Source organism: Somniosus microcephalus, chromosome 9 (assembly GCF_052327205.1).
Source record: "Somniosus microcephalus isolate GS21.2 chromosome 9, FLI_Smic_1.0, whole genome shotgun sequence".
In the NCBI taxonomy this organism is placed as follows: Eukaryota; Metazoa; Chordata; class Chondrichthyes; order Squaliformes; family Somniosidae; genus Somniosus; species Somniosus microcephalus.
In genome coordinates, this window is record NC_140995.1 from 190,537,866 (window position 1) to 190,562,595 (window position 24,730).

Consider the following 24,730-nt stretch of genomic DNA (forward strand, 5'->3'; position numbering starts at 1 on the left):
GTTGGTTCCTTGGCTTGATGGTAATGGTAGAGTGAGGGATATGCCAGGCCATGAGGTTACAGATTGTGCTGAAATACAATTCTGCTGCTACCGATAGCTCACAGCACCTCATGGATGCCCAATTTTGAGCCGCTAGATCTGTTTTGAATCTATCCCATTTAGCACGGTGGTCGTGCCACACAACATGATGGAGGGTGTCCTCAGTGTGAAGACCAGACTTCATCTCCACAAGGACTGGGCGGTGGTGACTCCTATCAATACTGTCATGGACAGATGCATCTGTGACAAGTAGATTGGTGAGGACGAGGTCCAGTAAGTTTTTCCCTTGTGTTGGTTCTCTCACCATATGCCGCAGGCCTAGTACGGCAGTTATGTCCTTCAGGACTCGGCCATCTCGGTCAGTAATGGTGTTACCGAGCCACTCTTGGTGAAGGACATTGAAGTCCCCCACCCAGAGTACATTCTGTGCCCTTGCTACTCTCAGTGCTTCTTCCAAGTGGTGTTCAACATGGAGAAGTGCTGATTCATCAACTGAGGAAGGCAGTAGGTGGTAAACAGCAGGAAGTTTCCTTGCTCATATTTGACCTGAAGCCATGAGACTTCATAGGGTCCGGAGTCAATGTTGAGGACTCCCAGGAGCACTCCCTCCCAACTGTATACCACTGTGCCACCACCTCTAGTGGGTCTGTCCTGCCGGTGGGACAGGACATAGAGTCTGGGACGTTGGCTGAAAGGTATGATTCTGTGAGTATGACTATGTCAGGCTGTTGCTTGACTAGTCTGTGGAACAGCTCTCCCAATTTTGGCACAAGTCGCCAGATGTTAGTGAGGAGGACCTTGCAGGACTGGGCTGGGTGTGCCTTTGTCATGTCCAGTGCCTTGGTCGATGCCAGGTGGTCCATCCGATTTTATTCTTATTGGGCCGGATATTCCAATCCCTACGGGTGGGTACGCGTAGGGACATCGGAAAGGCCGGTTTCAGGCATGCACAGTGCATGCGCTAAAAACCGGCATTTCCGATCTGTCAAGAATCCTCTTGACAGATCCTCCGGCTGCCCCGGAGAAGGGCCTCTGCGGGCGGATAGTTCCGCTTTTTGGAGACCCTCCGCCCACAGAAAACCCTTACAATTCTTACGCCTGGTAAAAGCGCAAGGCAAGAGTAGGAAAAAGTTTTTTTTTTTAATTTCACCGATTTATCATTTAAAAATACTTTAAAAAAAGGTAAGTTTAATTTTAGCCCCGAAAAATACTTTATTTTTTTCAAAAAATTAAATTTGGTTTAAAATACTTAATTTATTGTAATTTCAAGTCATTTTAAAAATGATTTTAAAAAAAATTATTTAAAGTTTTACAGTACTATGTTTTTTCATTGATCTCCATTCATATATTTGACAGGTCTTTCTGTCAAATGTATGAAGGGAGATTCCCTTGTGATTGGCTCCCCATGGCTCACGTGATCCCAGGGACGTTGCGAACTACATGCGCCCCTGGGATACGTGGGCCCTGCGCACTTGGAGTTTGGTGAGGCCCAGCATCGGAAGTGTGCACGTCCTGGGAGCCCTCAGGTAAGGGCGCAGATTTTTCCAGATCGCAGGCCTCTGTCCGCGGGAGGCCTGCGATCGGAAAATACGGGCAAATATACTTTCTTGTAGTGGTTTGATACAACTGAGTGGCTTGCTCGGCCATTTCAGAGGGCAGATAAGAGTCAACCACATTGCATTGGGTCTGGAGTCACATATAGGCCTGACCGGGTAAGGACGGGAGATTTCTTTCCCTAAAATACATTAGTGGCCTTTTACTTTGGCAGTGCAGCTCCATTCATAATCACACTTTCCTTGATCTGGATTAGCCGATTTTCAGTCGACCTCAGAAATTTGCCTCCTGTTCCATATCTTCCTGCCTTGTGGATTAATCTCTTGTATGGCACAATATCAAAAGACTTGCTAAAATCTAACTATATCACAGAATTTCTGTTGTCAACAAGGTCCATCATTTCTTCGGACTTGAATAAATTTGCTATGCAAGACCTCCCTTCCATAAATCCATGCTGACGCTATTGCCACACCTGTTTCATTTTTCGGATGAGACGTTAAACTGAGGCCCCGTCTGCTCTCTCAGGTGGACGTAAAAGATCCCATGGTACTATTTCGAAGAAGGGCAGGGGAGTTATCCCTGGTGTCCTGGCTAATATTTATCCCTCAATCAACGTAACAAAAAACAGATTATCTGGTCATTACCATATTGCTGTTTGTGGGAGCTTGCTGAGCGCAAATTGGCTGCCGTGTTTCCTACATTACAACAGTGACTAAACTTCAAAAGGTACTTCACTGGCTGTAAAGCACTTTGGGACGTCCGGTGGTCGTGAAAGGCGTTATAAATGCAAGTCTTTTCTTTCTTTAATCCCAATTTCTTTAGTCACCCAGGGAGCTCTAACTTTGGATACCCTTCCTTTCCCCAAGATCCCTAGGATGCCCTAAAATTGTGGACAGGCAGCAAAAATAATGTGATATAAAATGAGGTAATAATTATACACTTCATTTACCTCATGCTCAGTGATTCTCATCTTGCTTATAGTTTTGTTAGGATGTATTAGAAAAGCCATAACAAACTGCAAAATAAACCTTACAATTTGAATAGTTATATAATATCAGCAATGGACTGTGAAGGAATTTTACCATCTTAGGTTTCCAAATGTGTAATAGAACATGCGTAATTTACTACAACTGGAGGTCTCAATGTTGAATAACTTATGGTTTAGAATCAATGGAAGGGTGAGGAAAGGAGAAAAATATATGTTCTTAAATGCCAAGGTGATAAAGTCTTCAGGAGCTCTTAAGTTTCGTGTTTTTAGAACAAATATAAATACTAAAAAAAAAATCACATTCAAATAAAAAATTTAACACTTTTTTATTATGCTATTTTGGGGAATAGCCTTTAAATACTTAGGAAATATTAAAAGATACTTTAGAAATAGTCCATAAATAGAATTTTTTTCAAATCTTTGACTTTCTGCACTTTCTTTCCCAGCTCGACATCCATCAGCATCTCAATCTCCACTGTATTGTTCTCTCCATTGTCTCTTTACCCATCAGTGATCTTTACCATCAGGTTTGACCTTTTATTCCTGTACAACTTGTGTAAATACAGCACAACAGATGGAAAATACACAGAACATTCTGCCTTTTGCCAACGTGACATGTAGTTCGTCTCAATTTACTGCACAGAAATTAAATGAATTAAAACAAAAATGTGTACAGCAGCCATCTTGTATAGAAAGGATGTATAATGTACCACATTTTTGTGGTTACAATGTGAACATGGCACAACGAGGACTTCTAATTTGTTTTTTGCCAAAGCAAAGCAATTCTTTTTCCTTCCCCCAGACTCCTGCCAGAGTAAAATTGTTTTACCAAATCGAAGTTCATGCCAATATTTCAGTTTGCTTGGTAATTGTGCTTTAAATATTTATCAGTCTCTGGTCTACCAAAGCTGGTGCGACGTTCACTTACCTTAAAGTTGATGTCAAATACATTTTGATTCTGTTGACCTATGCTTTCATAGTACTGCAGCACACATTAAAACATCATTCAAATGACTACATGGCTAGACATTGCTATCACCTTTCTTTGCCTTCTCCAAGGTACTGACCATCAACACATACTTACCACATTCAAACTGTCAATGCTTTTATATGGCAAATACTTCTCAAGTACAACCACAAGAATCTTGTGGTTAATAACTGTATTTTAACCATTTATACTTCCAGCTCTTTAAACTAGTTTTGTTGTAATAAAATAATTACCTTTTAATTACATGCAGTAACCTGCTGACTGCAACACATTAACCATCTCTAAATAAATTTTCAAATCTGATTCAATAATATGTTGAAAATGCTGTCCTCAGGCACTTCAGACACGTAACACTTTACAGAAATGATTCACTCTTGCTCATTTATCAAATATGGGGCATCTTTATAAAATCTACTGCAACAGCAGTCATTTTACATCAATTTAACTTCAAATATATTTCATACATAATATTAAACCATACATCACCTTCCAATTCTAATTCTAAAGTATTTGTCAACACTACTTTTAAGGTCCACTGGTAATTTTCTTTAATTAATGCGATGTACATGAAAAGCTCCAGCCTAAGAGTATTGAAGGTGAAAATTTACCCTCTATTCTAATCATTTGCCTTAATTTGTAACTCTGTCTTGCTGGAAGTACTTTGAAGTTCGCAGTTTAGGAAGCGTTAAAGAAGTGAGACTTCCTTTTATTGATGATGAATGAGAAAAATTACACGCCGGCTCCAGGAACATTAGTGCATTCTTCTAATATTTATAGTGCTAAAAAATGGAGCAAGAATTCAATATACTTTCATAGCAAGTTATTAAAATGTATGATTGCTAGAGGTTGACAGCTAAACATTGCTACAAATAGTGCACGAGTAGTTAGATACAGATATACTGGAACATGCAAGGCTTAAAGATACTGAAACTCCTGCAAAATAAAGATTCTCCAGATTGCTCCCATACCATCTTCAATGTGAAAGACTACAATTCCCAGAAGGTACTGTGCAAAGTTCCTTCCTGCTCTCTGGGCTATTTGTGTAAGGGTTGGACGTTGTTGGACACATGCTTATGAGTAAGCTGGTGATTTGTTATAGAGTCATACAGCACAGAAAGAGGCCCTTCGGCCCATCGTGTCCGCGCCGGCCATCAAGCCCCGTCTATTCTAATCCCATTTTCCAGCTCTTGGTCTGTAGCCTTGTATGCTATGGCGTTTCAAGTGCTCATCTAAATGCTTCTTGAATGTTGTGAGGGTTCCTGCCTCTACCACCCTTTCAGGCAGTGAGTTCCAGATTCCAACCAGCCTCTGGGTGAAAAGGTTTTTCCTCAAATCCCCTCTAAACCTCCTGCCCCTTATCTTGAAACTATGCCCCCTCTACTAAGGGGAAAAGTTCCTTTCTATCTATCCTATCTATGCCCTTCATAATTTTGTACACCTCAATCAGGTTCCCCCTCAGCCTTCTCTGCTCCAAGGAAAACAACCCCAGCCTGTCCAGTCTCTCTTCATAGCTGAAGCGCTCCAGCCCAGGTATCATCCTGGTAAATCTCCTCTGCACCCTCTCCAATGCAATCACATCTTTCCTATAGTGTGGCGACCAGAACTGCACACAGTATTCCAGCTGTGGCCTAACCAGCGTTTTGTACAGCTCCATCATAACCGCCCTGCTCTTATATTCTATGCCTCGGCTAATGAAGGTAAGTATCCCATATGCCTTTTTAACCATCTTATCTACCTGTCCTGCTACCTTCAAGGATCTATGTACATGCACGCCAAGGTCCCTCTGATCCTCTGTCCTTCCTAGGGTCCTACCATTCATTGTGTATTCCCTTGCCTTGTTAGTCCTCCCAAAATGCATCACCTCACACTTTTCAGGGTTAAATTCCATTTGCCACTGTTCTGCCCATCTAACCAACCCGTCTATATCGCCTTGTAGCCTGAGGCTTCCCTTCCTCGCTATTTACCACTCCACCAATTTTCATGTCATCTGCGAACTTACTGATCATACCTCCTACATTCATATCTAAATCATTAATGTACACTACAAACAGCAAAGGACCCAGCACCGATCCCTGCGGTACACCACTGGACACAGGCTTCCAGTCACAATGTGATCACTTATTTCTAGTGGTGAATGAGGAACTGTCATAAGGAGTGTATCTTATTTTTGAGGAAATGTGATTGAGGTTAAAATTGAAATTGGGAGAAAGGTTTTGCATAATATCAACGGTGAACAATGAAAGTGTATAATATTCCACAATGGTCTTCAATGCTCTTATTTCTACACTAAGTTTAAATCCTCAGAGAAAAGGACAATAAATTACATAATGCATTCTAAGAACATAGGCCATCAAATTCTGCAGGGGTTCCACAAGTCTCCTGCCGAGACTCTGTCTGAAGAGTGGCAGGACTACCAGGGAAACAGCACAGACCCAGTTGTTCTAGGTGGCTGCCATCTCTGGGAGTTTCCTCATTGTCTAGCAAGGGGCAGTATAGATTCATATGGCACAGGAGGAGGCCATTTGGCCCATCATGTCTGTGCTGGCTCTCTGAAAGTGCTACAAATTAATCCCACTCCCCTGCTCTTTCTCCATAGCCGTCCAGATGTTTCCTTTTTTACGTAGAGACCCAACTACCTTTTGAAAGTTACTATTGAATCTGCTTCCACCATCCTTTTAGGTAGTGCATTCCAGATCATCATAACTCGCTGAGTAAAAAAAAATTCTCATCTCCCCGCTGGATTTTTTGCCAATTATTTTAAATCTGTGTCCTCTGGTTATCGACCCTCCTGCCAGCAGAGACAGTTTCTCCCAATCTATTATATCAAACCCTTCAGAATTTTGAACACCTATTAAATCCCCCCCTTAACCTTCACTACTCTAAGGAGAACAATCCCAGTTTCTCTAGTCTCTCCAGATAACTGAAAGCCCTCATTCCCTGAGGTGGTAAATCTCCTCTGCACTCTCACCAAGGCCTTGATGTTCTTCATAAAGTGTGGTGCCCAGAATTGAATACAATATTCTAGCTATGACCTAGCCAGTGATATATAGAAATTCGCATAACTTCCTTGCTTTTTTTTTTACTATATGCCTCTATTTATAAAGCCAAGGATCTCATACATTTTTTTTAATTTTTTTTTTAACAGCTTTATCAACTTGTCCTGCCACTTTCAAAGATCTGTGTATGTGAACCCCAGGTCTCTCTGTTCTTGCACCCCCTTTAAAATTGCACAATTTAGTTTATATTGCCTCTCCTAATTTTTCCTTCCAAAATGCATCATTTCACACTTCACTGCATTAAATTTCATCTGCCATGTGTCTTAGCATTTCACCAGTTTGTCGATGTCCTCCTTAGGTTTGCTATTCTCCTCACTGCTTTCTACATTTCCAAGTTTTGTCTCGTCTAGAAATTTTGAAATTATGCCCTTTATACCCAAGTCCAGGTCATTAATATGTATCAAAAAGAGCAGTGGTCCTAATACCGACCCCTGGGGGGGACACCATTATATAGTTCCTTCCAGTCCGAAAAACAACCGTCCACCGCTACTCTCTGCTTTCTGTCCCACAGCCAATTTCACACCCACACTGCCACAGCCCCCTTAATCCCATGGGCTTCAATTTTGCTAACGAGTCTTTTATGTGGCTTTTTATCAAACATAGAATCATAGAAAGTTACAGCACGGAAGGAGGCCATTTTGGGCCCATCGTGTCCGCGCCGGCCAACAAGGAGCTATCCAGCCTAATCCCACTTCCCAGCTCTTGGGCCTGCAGGTTACAGCATCCCAAGTGCACATTCAAGTACTTTTTAAATGTGGTTAGGGTTTCTGCCTCTACCACCCTTTCCAGAGTTCCAGACCCCGACAACCCTCTGGGTGAAGAAATTTCCCCTCAAATCCCCTCTAAACCTTCCACCAATTACTTTAAATCTGTGCCCCCCTGGTTTTTGACCCCTCTGCTAAGGGAAATAGGTCCTTTCTATCCACTTTATCTATGCCCCTCATAATTTTATACACCTCAATAAGGTCTCCCCTCAGCCTCCTCTGTTCCAAGGAAAACAGACCTAGCCTATCCAGTCTTTTGAAAGTCCATATACAGAACATTGACTGAACTATTTTCATTAACCCTCTTTGTTATTTCATCAAAGAACTCAATCAAGGTAGCTCTTCCATCTGTCTTACAAAGCAAATGAGTTCTTGTTTCTGAGGTTTATTGTGTGGCAGCTGATACACCAAGTGAGTGGAGGCATAATAACCTTCACAAGGGCGTATGTGGGACCCACTAGTACTGTCTAGGCCAGGCAAGCTTCTGCACCCAAGGGCAGGTGAAGGCCAAAATTTTTGTGGATATGAGGCAAGCAGGTGCCAGAGATGGACCCAAAATGGTGCTTGTACCCACCTGCCGCATGCTGATGAGGTGCCCTCCCACTAATCCCACAAATTGTGGTGGTGTCAGTGCTGGAGGGTACTACTAGCATTGCGACCTGAGAAATTTCACGGACACGTACACGGACACACACACTTCATTGAGTGAAGGTTCTCTTGACAGCGTACCTGTTTTTCAGCAGAGCCATAGTCCGCGCTTTGGTTTGGGACGAAGTACATGATCTCGCCTTGGTTTTTTGCCATCTCTTGAAGAGCCATGGCTGTTCGTACAGTTGAATTTCTTGCATGCACAAACACCATCACCTAGGAATAGACAACAAGGGAACAGTTAAATACAACTAAAGCATGAGCCATGATAAGGAAGCATGTTAGCTTTCTAATTTTCTGTAATAAATATCTGACAATTGATTTTCCACCTATTAATGCCTCACTGAATTTGCCTTTGTTATTTTCTATGTTTGTTAATGTGGTTTTTCTGGGAGAATGCATGAGAATATCCCAAATAATTATTTGATTTTAATCAGTCAGTCATCAACAAAGGAGTTCAGTCGTCATTCATCCACATATGGTGTGAATGTCCTAAATTCAAATCATTCTGGGTAACTGATCTAAGTCACATGCACCAAACTGCTAGTGATGGAATCTCATTGGACCCGAGATTGACTGGACTCCGCCAGAAAAAAAACAAATGATCAGACCAGGAGGGGGGAATTTTGCCGGCGCTCAGGGGGCAGGTTTGGAGGTAGGACATCTGGCAAAATCGCAAAGATTGACAGCGGGTTGGAAACCCACTGTCAACCCGCCTCCAAACAATCTTCCCAGGTGTCGGGTCCCTGATTTGCGCAGGGACCCGACACCTAAGAACATAAGAAATAGGAGCAGGAGTAGGCCATTCGGCCCTTCGAGCCTGCTCCACCATTCAATGAGATCATGGCTGATCTTCTGCCTCAACTCCATTCACCGGCCCTATCGCCATATCCCTTGATGCCCTTACTAGTCAGAAATCTATGAACTTCTGTTTTGAATATACCCAATGACTGAGCCTCCACAGCCCTCTGGGGTAGAGAATTCCAAAGATTCACCACCCTCTGTGTGAAGAGATTTCTTCTCATCTCAGTCCTGAATGGCCTACCCTTTATCCTGAGACTGTGGCCCCTGGTTCTAGACTCCCCAGCCAAGGGAAACATTCTCCCAGCATCCAACCTATCAAGCCCTGTAATAATTTTGTATGCTTCAATGAGATCCCCTCTCATTCTTCTGAATTCAAGAGAATACAGGCCTAGTTTACTCAATCTCTTCTCATACAACAGTCCTGCCATCCCAGGAATCAATCTTGTGAACCTTTGTTGTACTCCCTCTATGGCAAGTATATCCTTCCTTAGGTAAGAAGACCAAAATTGTACACCAAGGCCCTATATATTTGGAGTAAGACTTCTTTACTCCTGTACTCAAATCCTCTTGTAATGAAGGCCAGCATACCAGTTGCCTTCCTAATGGCTTGCTGCACCTGCACATTCACTTTCAGTGACTCATGTACAAGGACACCAAGGTCCCTTTGAGCATCTGCATTCCCCAATCTTTCACCATTTAGGAAATACTCTGCCTTTCTTTTTTTTCTACCAAAGTGGATAACTTCACATTTATCCATCTGCCATGTTCTCGCCCACTCACTGAGCCTGTCAAGATCCCCTTGAAGCCTCTTCACATCCTCTTCACAACTGACACTGCCACCTTGCTTTGTATCATCAGCAAATGTGAAAATGTTACATTTAGTCCCCTTATCCAAATCATTGATATAGATTGTGAATAGCTGGGGCCCAAACACCGATCCTTACGGTACCCCACTACTCACAGCCTGCCATCCTGAAAAAGACCCGTTTATCCCTACTCTTTGTTTTCTGTCTGTTAACCAATTCTCAATCCATGCCAGTATATTACCCCCAATTCCATGTGCCCTAATTTTATTCACCAACCTCTTGTGTGGGACCTTATCGAAGGCCTTCTAAAAATCCAAATACACCACATCTACCGGTTCCCCTTTGTCTACTCCACTAGTTACATCCTCAAAGAACTCCAATAGATTTGTCAAACCGGATTTCCCTTTCATAAAATCCATGTTGACTCTACCCAATCTTACTATTAAGTTTCTAAGCACCCAGTTATTGCATCCTTTATATAGATTCCAGCATTTTCCCAACTACTGATGTGAGGCTAACAAGTCTGTAGTTCCCCGTTTTCTCTCTCCCTCCTTTCTTAAATAGCGGGGTTACATTTGCTATCCTCCAATCTGCAGAAACCGTTCCAGAATCTATAGAATTTTGAAACATGACAACCTAGCGGTGGGAAGAAGATTATAGCCACTTAACTGCTTGTTAACAGGCAGTTAATAGGCTTTTTGCAATTTTGACAGGTCTACTGTGGGCTTCCCGACTTCTGGACACCACAGCAGGTTAAGTGTGGCATGCTGTGGGTCTACTGTAATGTTTCTGCTTTGATGGCAGCTGCAGAAGTGGTGTGCAGGATCCAATGGTGCACTGGTGAGTTTCAGAGGTAAGAAAATGTTGGGAAAATCATTTTTAATGCATTTAGGCTTTTCTGTAGGTAACAAGTTTTGGATTGTATGTGTAGTCCCACCTTATTGGGAGAACCTCTCTCAGCTGTGACAGATCGCTTCTGTAACCTCACCTGCAGCTGCCATCTGTTCTAGCCTAAGGAGGGAGTCACTGGAGAGCCTGGGTTCAAGAGCTCACAGTGATTGTCAGTGTTTGCAGCACCTCAATGCTGTCAAACACTGAGAAATGAGCGGTCAAAAAAAACGCGTGGCCCCTTTAAGAAAACCGGCAGATGATGCATCATCAACTGACGTCATCTGACACCGGCTTCCTTTTAATTGGCTGGCAAGCCCGCAGGATGGGCTTAACAAAGCAAATTGACGCAAAATCGCGTCTGTGCGTCTGATGTCATTGGGGGCGGGACTGGAACCTGGAAGGCAGCTGTCCCGCTCCCAAGCCGCCTCGGACCGAAAAATCGCGGCCGGAATGTTTGTAACATAAACATGGAAAAAACAGGATCCACATCTTTCTCACACTGGTGAATGAGCACAGCTGAACTCAGTATCTGCGAACAATTTACAAAAATGCAGCCATACCCAGGAAGAAAATATTGGTTCTCTTTGAACTCTCACATCACAAGACCGAAGACTATATTTAATGATCACTGGCATGGTAAGTGAAAGCAAATTCCAGGTGTAAATTTCAGTCAGCACCGGTGATCAGATGGCAGCGGTAAGAGCCTCCTGGCACTACAAGTTGGGTTTGGCTGAACCTTGCCTATATGTCTACAAGAATATCTTTTGCCAGTTATCATAATTATATCATATTCTTACACTGGTAAGAGACAAAAAAAATGACTAAAGGTGTGCTCCATCGATTCAGGCGGATGCCCTCATTGATATATGTAGAAACCCAAATTCTTAAGAATAGTGTTTGAATTTAAATGCGTTACTCAACATAAATACTTCCAAAGTAATGAAAAACACCAGTTTGTTCTGGCCAACCGGAGACATATAGTTAGATTGGATACTATCAATATTCTGTTAAAAAGAACTCAACTTGCTGACCTAGCAGTCTGTGTGTGTTTACTGGACATAGTAAAGTGGCAAAAATCAAATGTAAACTTTTTAGTGATTCTTATGAAGCTTGAATAACTAGCCTTATGTAGTTTGTTTTTTTAAATCCCTTACAAATATTTTGTCGTACAGCATTAATTCCAATTGTCCAAACAAAAATTAAAAATCGGGACAAAGATCTCATGATGACAATTCTTTATCAGGCCAGAATGCTATCTACTGTTTGGCATTCAGAATAGGAAAACATACTTGTCCAGTAGGTTCTTTCTTATTCTTTAAATCATAACAAAATTATGTTGACTAAATGCATTGTTTTCAAGCTGTCATCTTTTCTAAGCCGTGCTGAATAAAGTTCCATCTAGCATTGAAATTCAGGACTGTTCATTTTTAATGAAAAAAACCAATTCATTCCACTTTAACAAACAACTTAATTGCTGTGGCCTTTCTACAAACAAATTTAAATATCGGAGTGATTAGCAATATTATGCAGCCACTTCTGGTTTTTGGGTCCTCCGATGATGCAGGGACTTCTCATGAAGTCAGAACTTCCTCAGCCGCTAAAGTTCAAACTTCCAGGAGTTCAGTGCATTTATGCTTTTGCTGTCATTCTCGTTACTTCTCGTTGGTAATTATTTCTATGTTGTCAAGCAGAGTTTAAAGACATCACTGCACGCCTCCAACCTGCCTGTCATAGACTGGATCAAGTATACATTTCAGACAGAATGCTGGGTGACTGGTATCCAACACTTCCCACTTCCTTACGTTGTCTGTATACCCGTACAATAGAGGACACAATGTTACCCATAGATGCATCCTTAGATAGTTATATTTAGTTAGCAGATCCCCTGTGACATAGCTCAAATCAAAATTGACAGGACGGTGCTATTTATGTTAATGTTAATGTTATTTGTACTGGACTCATGGGAGCTTGCAAGATCACATTTTGTTGTTCATGTACTTGTGCATTGTACAATGACAATAAAGTTGAATTATTATTATCTCATGATGACAGGAATGTTCTACCATGCAACACACAATATGTTATTATACAAGAGGATAACTTGTGTCTTGGTTGCCCTTTCCTCATAGAATGGTTACAGCATGGAAGAAGGCCATTCGGCCCATCGAGCCCTTGCCAACTCTCAGCTACTCCCACTCCTCTGCCCTTTCCCCGTAGCCCTGCAAATTTCTTTCCTTCAGATACTTATCCACCTCCTTTTGAAATATAGGATTGAATCTACCTCCACCACCCTTTCAGGCAGTGCATTCCAGATCTTAACCACTCACTGCGTAAAAAAGTTTTTCCTTACCATCGCCTTTGGTTCTTTTGCCAATCACCTTAAATCTGTGTCCTCTGGTTCTAGACCCTTCTGCCAATGGGAACAGTTTCTCTCTATCTACTCTGTCCAGATCCCTCATGATTTTGAACACCTCTATCAAATCTCCTCTCAATCTTCTCTGCTCCAAGGGACCAACCCCAGCTTCTCCAGTCTCTCAACGTAACTGAAGTCCCTCATTCCCGGAATCATTCTCGTAAATCTTTTCTGCACCTTCTCTAAGGCCTTCACATCCTTCCTAAAGTGCGGTGCCCAGAATTGGACACAGTACTCCATTTGGGGCCGATCCAGTGTTTTATACAGGTTCATCATAATTTCTGCACTTTTATACTCTATACTTCTATTTATGAAGCCCAGGATCCTGTAAGCCTTTTTAACTGCATTCTCAACCTGCCTTGCCACCTTCAACGATTTGCATACACATACCCCTAGGTCTCTCTGTTCATGCACCCGTTTTAGGATTGTACCATTTAGTTTATATTTCCTCTCCTCATTCTTTCTACCAAAATGTATCACTTCGCATTTTTCTGCATTAAATTTCATCTGCCACGTGTTCGCCCATTTCACCAGCCTGTCTATGTCTTCCTGAAGTCTATCACTCTCCTCCTCACTGTTCACTATACTTCCAAGTTTTGTCTCATCTGCAAATTTTGAAATTGTGCCCTGTACACCCACATCCAAGTCAGTAATATATATCAAGAAAAGCAGTGGTCCTAGAACCGGCCCCTGGGGAACACCACTGTATACCTTCCTCCAGTCCGATAAACAACCGTTCACCACGACTCTCTGTTTCCTGTCACTTAGCCAATTTTGTATCCATGCTGCCTTTTGGAAATCTATGTATACTATATCAACCACGTTACCCTCATCAATCCTCTCTGTTTCATCAAAAAACTTGATCAAGTTGGTTAAACATGATTTGCCTTTAACAAATCCATGCTGGTTTTCCTTAATTAATCCACACCTATCCAAGTGACTGTTAATTTTGTCCCCGATTACAGTTTCTAAAAGCATCCCCACTACCGAGGTTAAACTGACTGGCCTGTAGTTGCTGGGTTTATCTTTACACCCTTTTTTGAACAATGGTGTAACGTTTGCAATTTTCCAGTCCTCTGGCACCACCCCTGTATCTATGGAGGATTGGAAGATTATGGCCAGTACCTCCCTTGATACCTTATGATACTATGATAACTGTTCAAAAAATGTTTACCTACTGACACTTGCTCCACTTGACCTACCTCATTCCCCAGAACCAGATCCAGCAATGCCTCCTCCCTCGTCGGGCCGGAAACATACTGATCAAGAAAGTTCTCCTGAACACACTTCAGAAATTCTTCCCCTTAACACGATTATGAACCCAGTCTATATTAGGATAGTTGAAGTCCCCCATTACTACTACTCTATAGTTCTTGCACCTCTGTAATTTCTCTGTAAATTTGCTCCTCCATATCGTTCCCACTATTTGGTGGTCTATAGAATACATCTACTAGTGTAATGGCACCTCTATTATTTCTTAACTCTAGCCATATAGATTCTGTCCTTGACCCATCCAGGACATCCTCCCTCTCCAGCACTGTAACATTCTCTTTAACCAATACTGCCACACCACCTCCTATCTTTACTGAACACCTTTTAACCAGGAATATTTAATACCCAATCCTGCCCTTTTTTGAGCCAGGTCTCAGTTATTGCCACATCATCATATTCCCATGTGGCTATTTGTGCCTGCAGCTCATTTACCTTGTGTACTATGCTTTGTGCGTTCACATACATACACTGTAAACCCATCTTAGACCATCCTGTATTCTCTCTTAGTTTGACCCCACCTAATAACTTACTAATTATTACTTTAGTGTTCTGTGCCTCTCCCAATCCTTTGAGCACTTTATTTTCCCTTTCCAATGTTACACCCTGGTGCCCATTCCCCTGCAAAATTAGTTTAAACCCTCTCCCAATAGGGACAAAGGACTGCCTTGAGGAAAGCTGTCAGCATCCTAAGACAAGCTGCACTTAAAAGATCAGGCTGGTTTAAGGCCACAAAGAAAAACTACAGCAAAGCAGAAATCCTGTCTTCTACCTGCTCAATTGCTTCTTGCTCACATCCTGAGATCAAGTGGCAGTAATTGCTGGTACCAAGGAAGGTTTGCTTGTTTGTTTTAAAAAAAGACACTGAAGAAACAATCCTGTCCTTCGATCTTGAGATTCAGCAGAGGGGAATGCTTCAATAGTCTCAAGAAGCTCTCGATTGGCAGATGCTTACAAAACCAAAGTTCCTCCCCTTGGGAATACACTAAGCTACCAAGGTCAGCAAGAACTAGCAGAAAGATACTGGTTTTATTTTTTATTAATTATTGTTCCATTGTAATTTATTACTATGTTATGAATATACTTGGCCCAACGAGTGGTTAGAATGTGGAACTCACTTCCATAAAAAGCAGTTGAGACGAACAGCAGAGATGCATTTAATGGGAAGCTAGATAAACAAATGAGGAAGAAAGGACTAAAACGTTACGCTGATAAGGTTAGATGAAGAAGGGTGGGAGGAGGCTCATGTGGAGCATAAACACCAGCAAAGTCCTGTTGGGCCAAATGGCCTGTTTCTGTGCTGTACATTCTATGTAAGTGCAAGTGTGATATGCAATTTGCACATGCAGTACAGTACTGACAGAGGTGAGCTCAAGGCAGTTCTTTTATTAGTGGTGCAGATAAGTGGGGGAAAAAATGGTCTATTTGCACCTCCGGAATATCGCCCAACTCCGCCCCTACTTCAGCTCATCCATGCCTTTGTTACCGCTAGACTTGACTATTCCAACGCTCTCCTGGCCGGCCTCCCACATTCTACCCTCTGTAAGCTTGTGGTCATCCAAAACTCTGCTGGCTGTGTCCTAACTCACACCAAGTCCTGTTCATCCATCTCCCCTGTGCTTACAGACCTACATTGGTTAAGCAACGACTCAATTTTAAAATACTCATCCTTGTTTTCAAATCCATCCATGGCCTCACCCCTCCCTATCTCTAATCTCCTCCAGCTCCACAACCCCCGAGATATCTGTGCTCCTCAAATTCTGGCCACTTGAGCATCCCCGATTTTAATTGCTCCACCATTGGTGGCCGTACCTTCAACTGCCTGGGCCCTAAGCTCTGGAATTACCTCCCTAAACCTCTCCGTCTCTCAACCTCTCTTTCCTCCTTTAAGATGTTCGTTAAAGCCTATCTCTTTGACCAAGCTTTTGGTCATCTGCCCTAATAACTTATGTAGTTTGGTGTCAAATTTTGTTTGAGAATGCTCCTGTGAAGCGCCTTGGGATGTTTTACTACGTTAAATACTATATAAATAAAAGCTGTTGTTGATGATTACTTTGGCTCGCAAACTTATGCACAGAATGTTTTAATACTGATTGTAGCAAAACCACAAGCATTTAGTTCAATTATATTCTTAAAATGAATTATAAAATTTAAAAAAAGGAATGTTTTCATAATAATGGCCCAGATTTTCAACAGTGCAACAGTGAAATCTGTGACGTACGCTGTAAATTTAGTTGACTAGCGCGTTGATCACGCCGTTGATAACTTACTCCATATTTCCTGCATTTTCATTTAGAATATGCCACAGCAGGCATAGCAGTGAATCAGAAGTGACATGTAAATCTCTATAAAACTGATCTTGGAGCAATAAATCATGTGCTGCCAAATCTCCAGCGCCATTATTTTTTTTATTCAAAGTGCCAGTGGCCTGAACATAAGAAATAGGAGGAGTAGGCCATTCAGTCCTTTGAGCCTGCTCCGCCATTCAATAAGATCATGGCTGATCTTCTACCTCAACTCCACTTTCCTGCACAATCCCCATATCCCTTGATTCCCTTAATATCCAAAAATCTATCGATGCCTGTCTTGAATATACTCAATGACTGAGCATCCACAGCCCTCTGGGGTAGAGAATTCCAAAGGTTCACCACCCCCTCAGTGAAGAAATGTCCCCTCATTTCAGTCCTAAATGGCCGACCCCTTATTCTGAGACTGTGACCCCTGGTTCTAGACTCCACAGCCAGGGGAAACATCCTGCCTGCAATATACCAAAATTCCCTGGACTCTGGAGAGGTCCCAGCGGATTGGAAAACCGTAAATGTAACACCCCCATTTAAGAAAGGAGGGAGACAGAATGCAGGAAACTATAGACCAGTTAGCCTAACATCTGTCGTTGGGAAAATGCTGGAGTCCTTCATTAAGGAAGCAGTAGCAGGGCATTTGGAAAATCATAATGCAGTCAAACAGAGTCAGCATGGTTTTATGAAAGGGAAATCACGTTTAACAAATTTGCTGGGGTTCTTTGAGGATGTAACAAGCAGGGTGGACAAAGGTGAGTCAGTGGATGTGGTGTATTTGGATTTCCAGAAGGCATTTGATAAGGCGCCACATAAAAGGTTACTGCATAAGATAAGAGCTCACGGAATTGGGGGTAATATGTTAGCATGGATAGAGAATTGGCTAACTAACAGAAAGTAGAGAGTTGGTATAAATGGATCATTTTCCAGTTGGCAAATGGTAACTAGTGGGGTGCCACAGGGATCGGTGCTGGGGCCTCAACTATTTACAATCTACATTAATGACTTGGATGAAGGGACCGAGTGTAATGTAGCCAAGTCTGCAGATGATACAAAGATGGGTGGGAAAGCAAGTTGTGCAGAGGGCTCAAAGAATCTGCAATGGGATATAGACAGGCTAAGTGAGTGGGCAAACATTTGGCAGATGGAGTATAATGTGGGAAAGTGCAAGGTTATCCACTTTGGCAGGAAAAATAAAAAAGCGAACTATTATTTAAATGGAGAGAGATTACAAAATGTTACAGTTCAGAGGGACCTGGGAGTCCGTGTGCATGAAACACAAAAAGTTAGCATGCAGGTACAGCAAGTAATCAAAAAGGCAAATGGAATGTTGGCCTTTATTTCAAGGGGGTTGGAGTATAAAAGCTGGGAAGTCCTGCTACAACTATACAGGGTATTGGTGAGACCACACCTTGAGTACTGCGTACAGTTTTGGTCTCCTTATTTAAGGAAGGTTATACTTGCATTGGAGGCAGTTCAGAGACAATTCACACGGTTGATTCCTGAGATGAGGGGGTTGACTTATGAAGAAAGGTTGAGCATGTTGGGCCTATACTCATTGGAATTTAGAAGAATGAGAGGTGATCTTATTGAAACATATAAGATACTGAGGGGGCTCGACAAGGTAGATGCAGAGAGGATGTTTCCCCTTGTGGGGAAATCTAGAACTCGGAGGCACAGTTTCAGAATAAAGGGTCGCCCTTTTAGAACTGTGATGAGGAAGAATTTCTTCTCTCAGAGGGTCGTAAATCTGTGGAATTCTCTGCCCCAGAGAGCCATGGAGGCTGGGTCATTAAATATATTTCAAGTGGAGATAGACAAAAAATTTTTTACAAGACAAGAGAGTGAAGGGTTATGGGGAGTGGGCAGGGAAGTGGCTTTGATTCCAAGATCAGCCATGATCTTATTGAATGGCGGAGCAGGCTCGAGGGGCCAAGTGGCCTATTCCTGCTCCTATTTCTTATGTTCTTATTACCCCATCCCATGAGCCCGAATTTTGTTTTAATAGCCTCTTGTGTGGCACCTTATTGAAAATCCAAATTCACCACATCCACTGGTTCCCCCTTGTCTATTCTCCAAGTTACAACCTCAAAAAATTCTAACAGATTCATCAACATGATTTCCCTTTCATAAATCTGTTTTGATTCTGCCCAATCCTATTATTATTTTCGAACCTAAAAGCAGAAAAATTGCGACTTCCATTGGTTTTAATGGGGGAGGAGCTGTGATAATTACCTTCTAACTATCTTTTCAACGACATCTATCACAAAAGATAACCTCAAGAACACATCAATGGGGTTATGCCATGAATGCACAAATCAAATCTGCAAATTTTAATGAGTTTTGCTAATCCCTAATGGATGCAGTTTTAACTGGTCGATAGATTAGTTTTTAGCACTTTTAGATAAATAGGAGGAAGTTATAGGGCAACAACACTGTTGACATCATGACATAACACAACACAAAAGTACAGGTTTGTACATTTTTGGCATAATCTCAGCATGCATTACTGCCTTCACCTTCCTCTGAGGCACAGTATCTCAAACAATTATTATATTATTCCTGCAACTTCCAAATTCCCAGTGACTCATTAATTCCACTAAACTACCCAATCTTCAAACTGATTATTTATAACTCGAAGCAGTTCTTTTATTAGTGGTTCTTCTATTATACTAAGTTTACCAGTTATTTCCATCTTCATTTGTACAGCAGTGCAAGAATAGATCACAAGAGTACTCTGTTTCTTACCAGAGCTTTCTGAACACTGATTCTTTTGGATTATAATGCAAATGTTTCATTAATCATTAATAACCTGCTCACTGATGCCAAGTTTGGGTTCTGCCAGGACCACTCGACTACAGACCTCATTTCAGCCTTGTTCCAAACATGGACAAAGAGCTGAATTCCAGAGGTGAGGTGAGAGTGACTGCCCTCGACATCAAGGCAGCATTTGACTGAGTAAAACTGAAGTCAATGGGAATCAGGGGGAAAACTCTCACTGGCTGGAGTCATACCTAGCACAAAGGAAGATGGTTGTGGTGGGTGGAGGTCAATCATCACAGCCCCAGGACATCGCTGCAGGAGTTCCTCAGGGCAGTGTCCTAGGCCCAACCATCTTCAGCTGCTTCATCAATGAACATCCCTTCATCAAAAGTGGGGATGTTCGCTGATGACTGCAGTGTTCAGTGTCATTAGCAACTCCTCAGATAATGAAGCAGTCCATGCCCGCATTCAGCAAGACCTGGACGACATTCAGGCTTGGGCTGATAAGTGGCAAGTAACATTCGCGTCTCACAAGTGCTAGGCAATGACTATCTCCAACAAGCGAGATTCTACCCACCGCCCCTTGACATTCAATGACATTACCATTACGGAATCCCCCACCATCAATATCCTGGGGGGGTCACCATTGACCAGAAACTTAACTGGACCAGCCACATAAATACTGTGGCAACAAGAGCAGATCAGAGGCTAGGAATTCCAGGACGGGTGTCTCACCTCCTGATTCCCCAAAGCCTTTCCACCATCTACAAGGCACAAGTAAGGAGTGTGATGGAATACTCTCCACTTGCCTGGATGAGTGCAGCTCCAACAACACTCAAGAAGCTTGACACCATCCAGGACAAAGCAGCCCGCTTGACTGGCACCCCATCCACCACCTTAAACATTCACTCCCTCCACCACCGGCGCACTGTGGCTGCAGTGAGTACTCCTGAGCACCCCCCCTCCGCGGAGTGCCGGCTGTGTCCCAAGAGCCCGGCACTTCTCCTCGGTGCCGGGCTCTTATGCTGGCACTCGCGCTCTTCGAACGTGCTGCAGCAGGCCCCTCCCCTTTAAGGGGAGGAAGGCCTGCAGTACCGCAGCGCGCCGTGCCGCAGTCGCAGCGCCCCAAGAGGGATGCGGGGCGCCTCGAGTAGCGCCGTGCTTCCTTCTGGGGCGCTGAAAGTGAATTTGCGGCGGGCGGCCGCAACTCCTTCCGGGGCGGTACTTCCGGTGCCCTGGTGAGGCTGGCGCGAATTTCTAGGTCCCTGTTTCCACTGCCAGCCGGGCCCAGGCATTTGTGGACTCGGAACATGTTTCTGATGTCCAAAGTCCGGAAATGCCCGAGCCCAGGTTGCGATATTTCCGGACTTAGGACACCAGAAACACGTTCTGAAGTCCGGAAAAACACGAAAACTGGCTCAGCCTCGGTCCCGAGGTTGCCGGATTCGGGACGCTCACCCTGTAGTAGTATTCAATAATGAATTAGCATCCACCTTTAAAGTGACATCAATTTTGAGAAAAACAAACACATTCAGCAGTGCTTTAAACTAGTATCTATAGTTAGCACTTAAACCACCATTAAGGTAATTTTCTGGGACATAACAACAGCAATAACCACAGTTCACAGCAATTAAAAGACTGAAATCTTTCACTCAATTGCTGGTGACTGAGTTTTATTTAACTGCGTAGATACTGGGGTTTTATTGTACACAGTGCATGGAGGTTGCTTTGTTTTAAGTCCTCTAACACGAAGGGCTGGATTTTTACTCAGAGACGGGTGGGCAAGAGGTGGGGGAGCTGGATTTAGCCCCAGAAGAACGTGATACCCACAGGTCCTGCCGAATTTAACGGCAGGACATGATTAACATTTTTTTCCTCTTTTTCCCGGCTGCAGTCAGCCAGACTGAGAGGCTGTTTGGAGGGTAGGCCTTCGGCACCAGGCTGCAGCCTGGGGGCAGGGGGGGTTGGAGATCAGAGACCTGAGGGGTCAGTGACGGTGGGGGGGGGGGGGGGGGGGAGATCAGAGGCCCCAAGAGTCAGACGCCGGTGGGGGAATGGCAGGGAGTCAGAGATTGGAGACCGGGAGCAGGTTGGAGGCTGAGCGGGGGTGGGTTCCGGAGGCGGGTTCCGGAAGCCTGGGGGGGGGGGGGGGGGGGGCGCGCCGCGGGTGGGCGAGGGTTACACCGGAGGTCTCGAGGGGGCAGGTCGGTAGCCTCAGAGTGGGGGCGGGGGTGAGATCGGAGGCCTCTTGGGGGAGATGGGGGAAGATCGGAAGGGTTGGGAGGGTGGTGTCCGATCGCGGGAGGTTGGCAATGCAGGTACGCTGGATCCAGCAGGTAAGTGGAAAGGCACTTACCTCCTGGAGCCAGCAGTCCTCGTTTCCCTTTAGCCGGCGGGTTTTCCAAGGCCCTGGAAACCCGGGCGGCCAGAGTTAAATTTAAAATTGTGGATCAGTGAGGCACACAGACTCATTATAATATTACATTGCCAACCTGCCTCCTGGGAGCGGGTTGGTTGTCCGTCCCCCCCCCCCCCACCCCCCGTCCCGCCTCGTTAAAACCGGAAGTGGGTGGGTTGGAGGCAGGTTGGGGTTGGGATTCAGATTTTTTTTTAGTCATTACTGGGGTTTGGGCGTCGCTGGCAAGGTCAGTATTTTTTGCCTATCCCTAATTGCCCTCGAGAAGGTGCTGTTGAGCCGCCTTCTTGACCGCTGTAGTCCATGAGGTGAAGGTACTCCCACAGTGCTGTTAGGGAGGGAGTTCCAGGATTTTGACCCAGTGACAATATACTGGAGGAACGGCCAAGTAAGGATGATTTTTTAACACTTTAACCTCCCACCCGACCCAAACCCGCCCAGTTTTTAGGGTTAAAAGTCCCCCCTAAATCTGTGCTGGAACTGGAAGCACTATACTATACTATATTGTTGGAGCAACACATTGGAACAAACCTTCTTGGAAAAATAATGGCGAGTTCATAGGAATAAGAGATACGCCATGAGTTGCAAATCTCCAGAACCTGCTGGTTGATTTACACCGCTCTGTCATTTGCTTCACACAAACAGCATCTTGCCTCCCCGTTATTTTTAAGAACTTGCTGGATTTGCATAATAATTTCCTATTAAACTCACTGCAAAAAGTTACGGTAGGTGATTAAGAGCATAAGTATCCTTTTGACGATGCAATGCCAATCAACCTCTTTGGCCCAGAGAGGGAACAATTTAAACCATTCAATCTCTTTCCTGCATGTAATAAATTCTTCTCAAAGATTTAAAAAATTTCAAACTGAAATTTTTTTTCTTACTTTTCTTGTCTCTTTTTTCTCTCTTAATTCAATCTTTCTTTCCCTCTCTCTCTTTCTCTTTCTGTACCGGATTTGACTCTAATTCACCCTCCTCCGTCGTTCCTGTTTTTCTCTCAATCCATAAATCTCATTGGTTAAGGAAATACACCGTTGGTACTGTCATTCACTAAGGTCCCTGATGCCCCATTATCACCCTCACCGTGCCATTATCAGCTTGCACTTCCAGCAATGTACGGTGCGCATTATATTCGAGCTGAAAGATGCAGGAAAATTTCTAACAGCGCACGCTGCTAGATGCTATTTTTAATGATTTTTGAATGCATACCCCTAGATTCCTTTGCTCCTCTACCCCACTTATGTTCCAAAGAGTATGTGGCCTCCTTATGCTTCCTACCAAAATGCACCACTTCAAATATTAAAATTTGCTATTTACAAGCCCATTCTGGAAGTTTATTAACATTCACTAGATTGATTCCTGGGATGAGAGGACTGTCCTATGAGGAGAGATTGAGTAGAATGGGCCTATTCTCTGGAGTTTAGAAGAATGAGAGGTGATCTTATTGAAACCTAAAAAATTCTTAGAGGGCTTGACATGGTAGATGCTGAGAATGTTTCCCCTGGCTGAAGAGTCTAGAACTAGAGGTCATAGTCTAAGGATAAAGGGTTGGCCCTTTCTTCACTCAACGATTTGTGAATCTTTGGAATTCACTACCCCAGAAGACTGTGGATGCTCAGTCGATGAGTATATTCAAGACTACGATCAATAGATTTTTGGGCACTAAGGGAATCAAGGGCTATGTGGGGATAAGGCAGGAAAGTGGAACTGTCGAAGTTCAGCTATGATCTTATTGAATTGCGGAACAGGCTCAAGGGGCCATATGTCCTACTCCTGCTTCTATTTTTTATGTTCTTATGTCTTCTTGTATTTTGTCGCAGTCTTCCTCAGTATTAACTATACTGAGGAATTTGGTGTCATCTGCAAATTTTGAAATTGTACTGCTGATTCTCCAGTCTAAATTGTTTATGTAAATGATTGCAAACAACGACACAGACTGATGAGTATATCCAAGACTGAGATAGACCGACATTGACCTGTTGGGTCGAATGGCCTGTTTCTATGCTGTAAAATTCTATGCAATTCTATGTAATATAATGGAGGAATTAGATTAAATCTTATATTAGTGCTGCTTCAAATCTTTATGGTCAGATTATGCTCCAAGGAAATGCTTGAATAGGTGAATGCCTGACCAGTCGGTGATTATTCTTCACAGTGAGATACCATACCACTCAAACTTTATATGAAAGACCAACGCATCAGCTTCAGCATTATTCCCAAAGCTACAAGTCAACACTTCTGTGTAACAAAAAACAAAATGCCGGAGATGCTGGAAGTCTGAAACAAAACAGAAAATGCTGGAAAGCGTCAGGGAGCATCTTTCTTTATGGTGTTTCCAGCATTTTCTGTTTTTGATTCAACACTTCGGTGTTTTTCTTTAAAATTTGATGAGTGGCGGGGTGAACTATTTCGTTGCACCTTCCAGGACTTTCAATCACAGTTAATTGATTAAAAGCCACAGTATTCTTCTGGCTGCTCTTTAAACAGAGGTCTTTAAACATTAAGTTAATTAACAATTTTCCGTATACAATTTCAAGAATTAAATTACGTAAAATCAACCACCTCATTTTTATTTTCATCTTTGGCAAAATTATTATGCTCTATTTGAAGTTGCAGTAAGTAGCAAAGAAGGTAACAAAAAAAACTAGGGCAAAGAATGCAGGGTACTACATTTATCTGTTCAGCACATATTACTGTACAATGAAGTAGCTGGAAAATAGTTAAAGTGATGTACTATTGTAAAATTTCCTTCTCAGAGGGTTAATTTGGTCTAGCCAACCAATTTGTCATCAATTGTCATATTTCAGTGACCAAATTCTTCACATAAAATTATGCAAGTAAGTAAGGAAAAGTAATTTAGAATCCAGAGAAGTGGTTCCACAGTTACAAGCTGTGTAATTAGATCGCTTCTCATCATTTCAAAGCTCAATCCAGCCTGGAGCACAGTGACATATAAATTGTTCCAATTCAAGCAAGAATTCCAAAACTATTGCATTTTCAAAGCACAGGACTACCAAAGGCATTTTAAGATCAT

General features: G+C 43.0%; 1 protein-coding gene across 2 annotated transcripts in view; it reads right to left on the reverse strand.

The window, feature by feature from the left end:
• ascc3 (activating signal cointegrator 1 complex subunit 3) overlaps positions 1–24,730 on the reverse strand; it is a 654,593-nt gene that overhangs the window by 393,345 nt on the left and 236,518 nt on the right. For both annotated transcript variants that reach the window (XM_085997711.1, XM_085997710.1), the window contains exon 14: positions 8,119–8,253. In XM_085997711.1, coding sequence (XP_085853837.1) covers positions 8,119–8,253 — 135 coding nt within the window. The remainder of the gene's footprint in view (positions 1–8,118; positions 8,254–24,730) is intronic.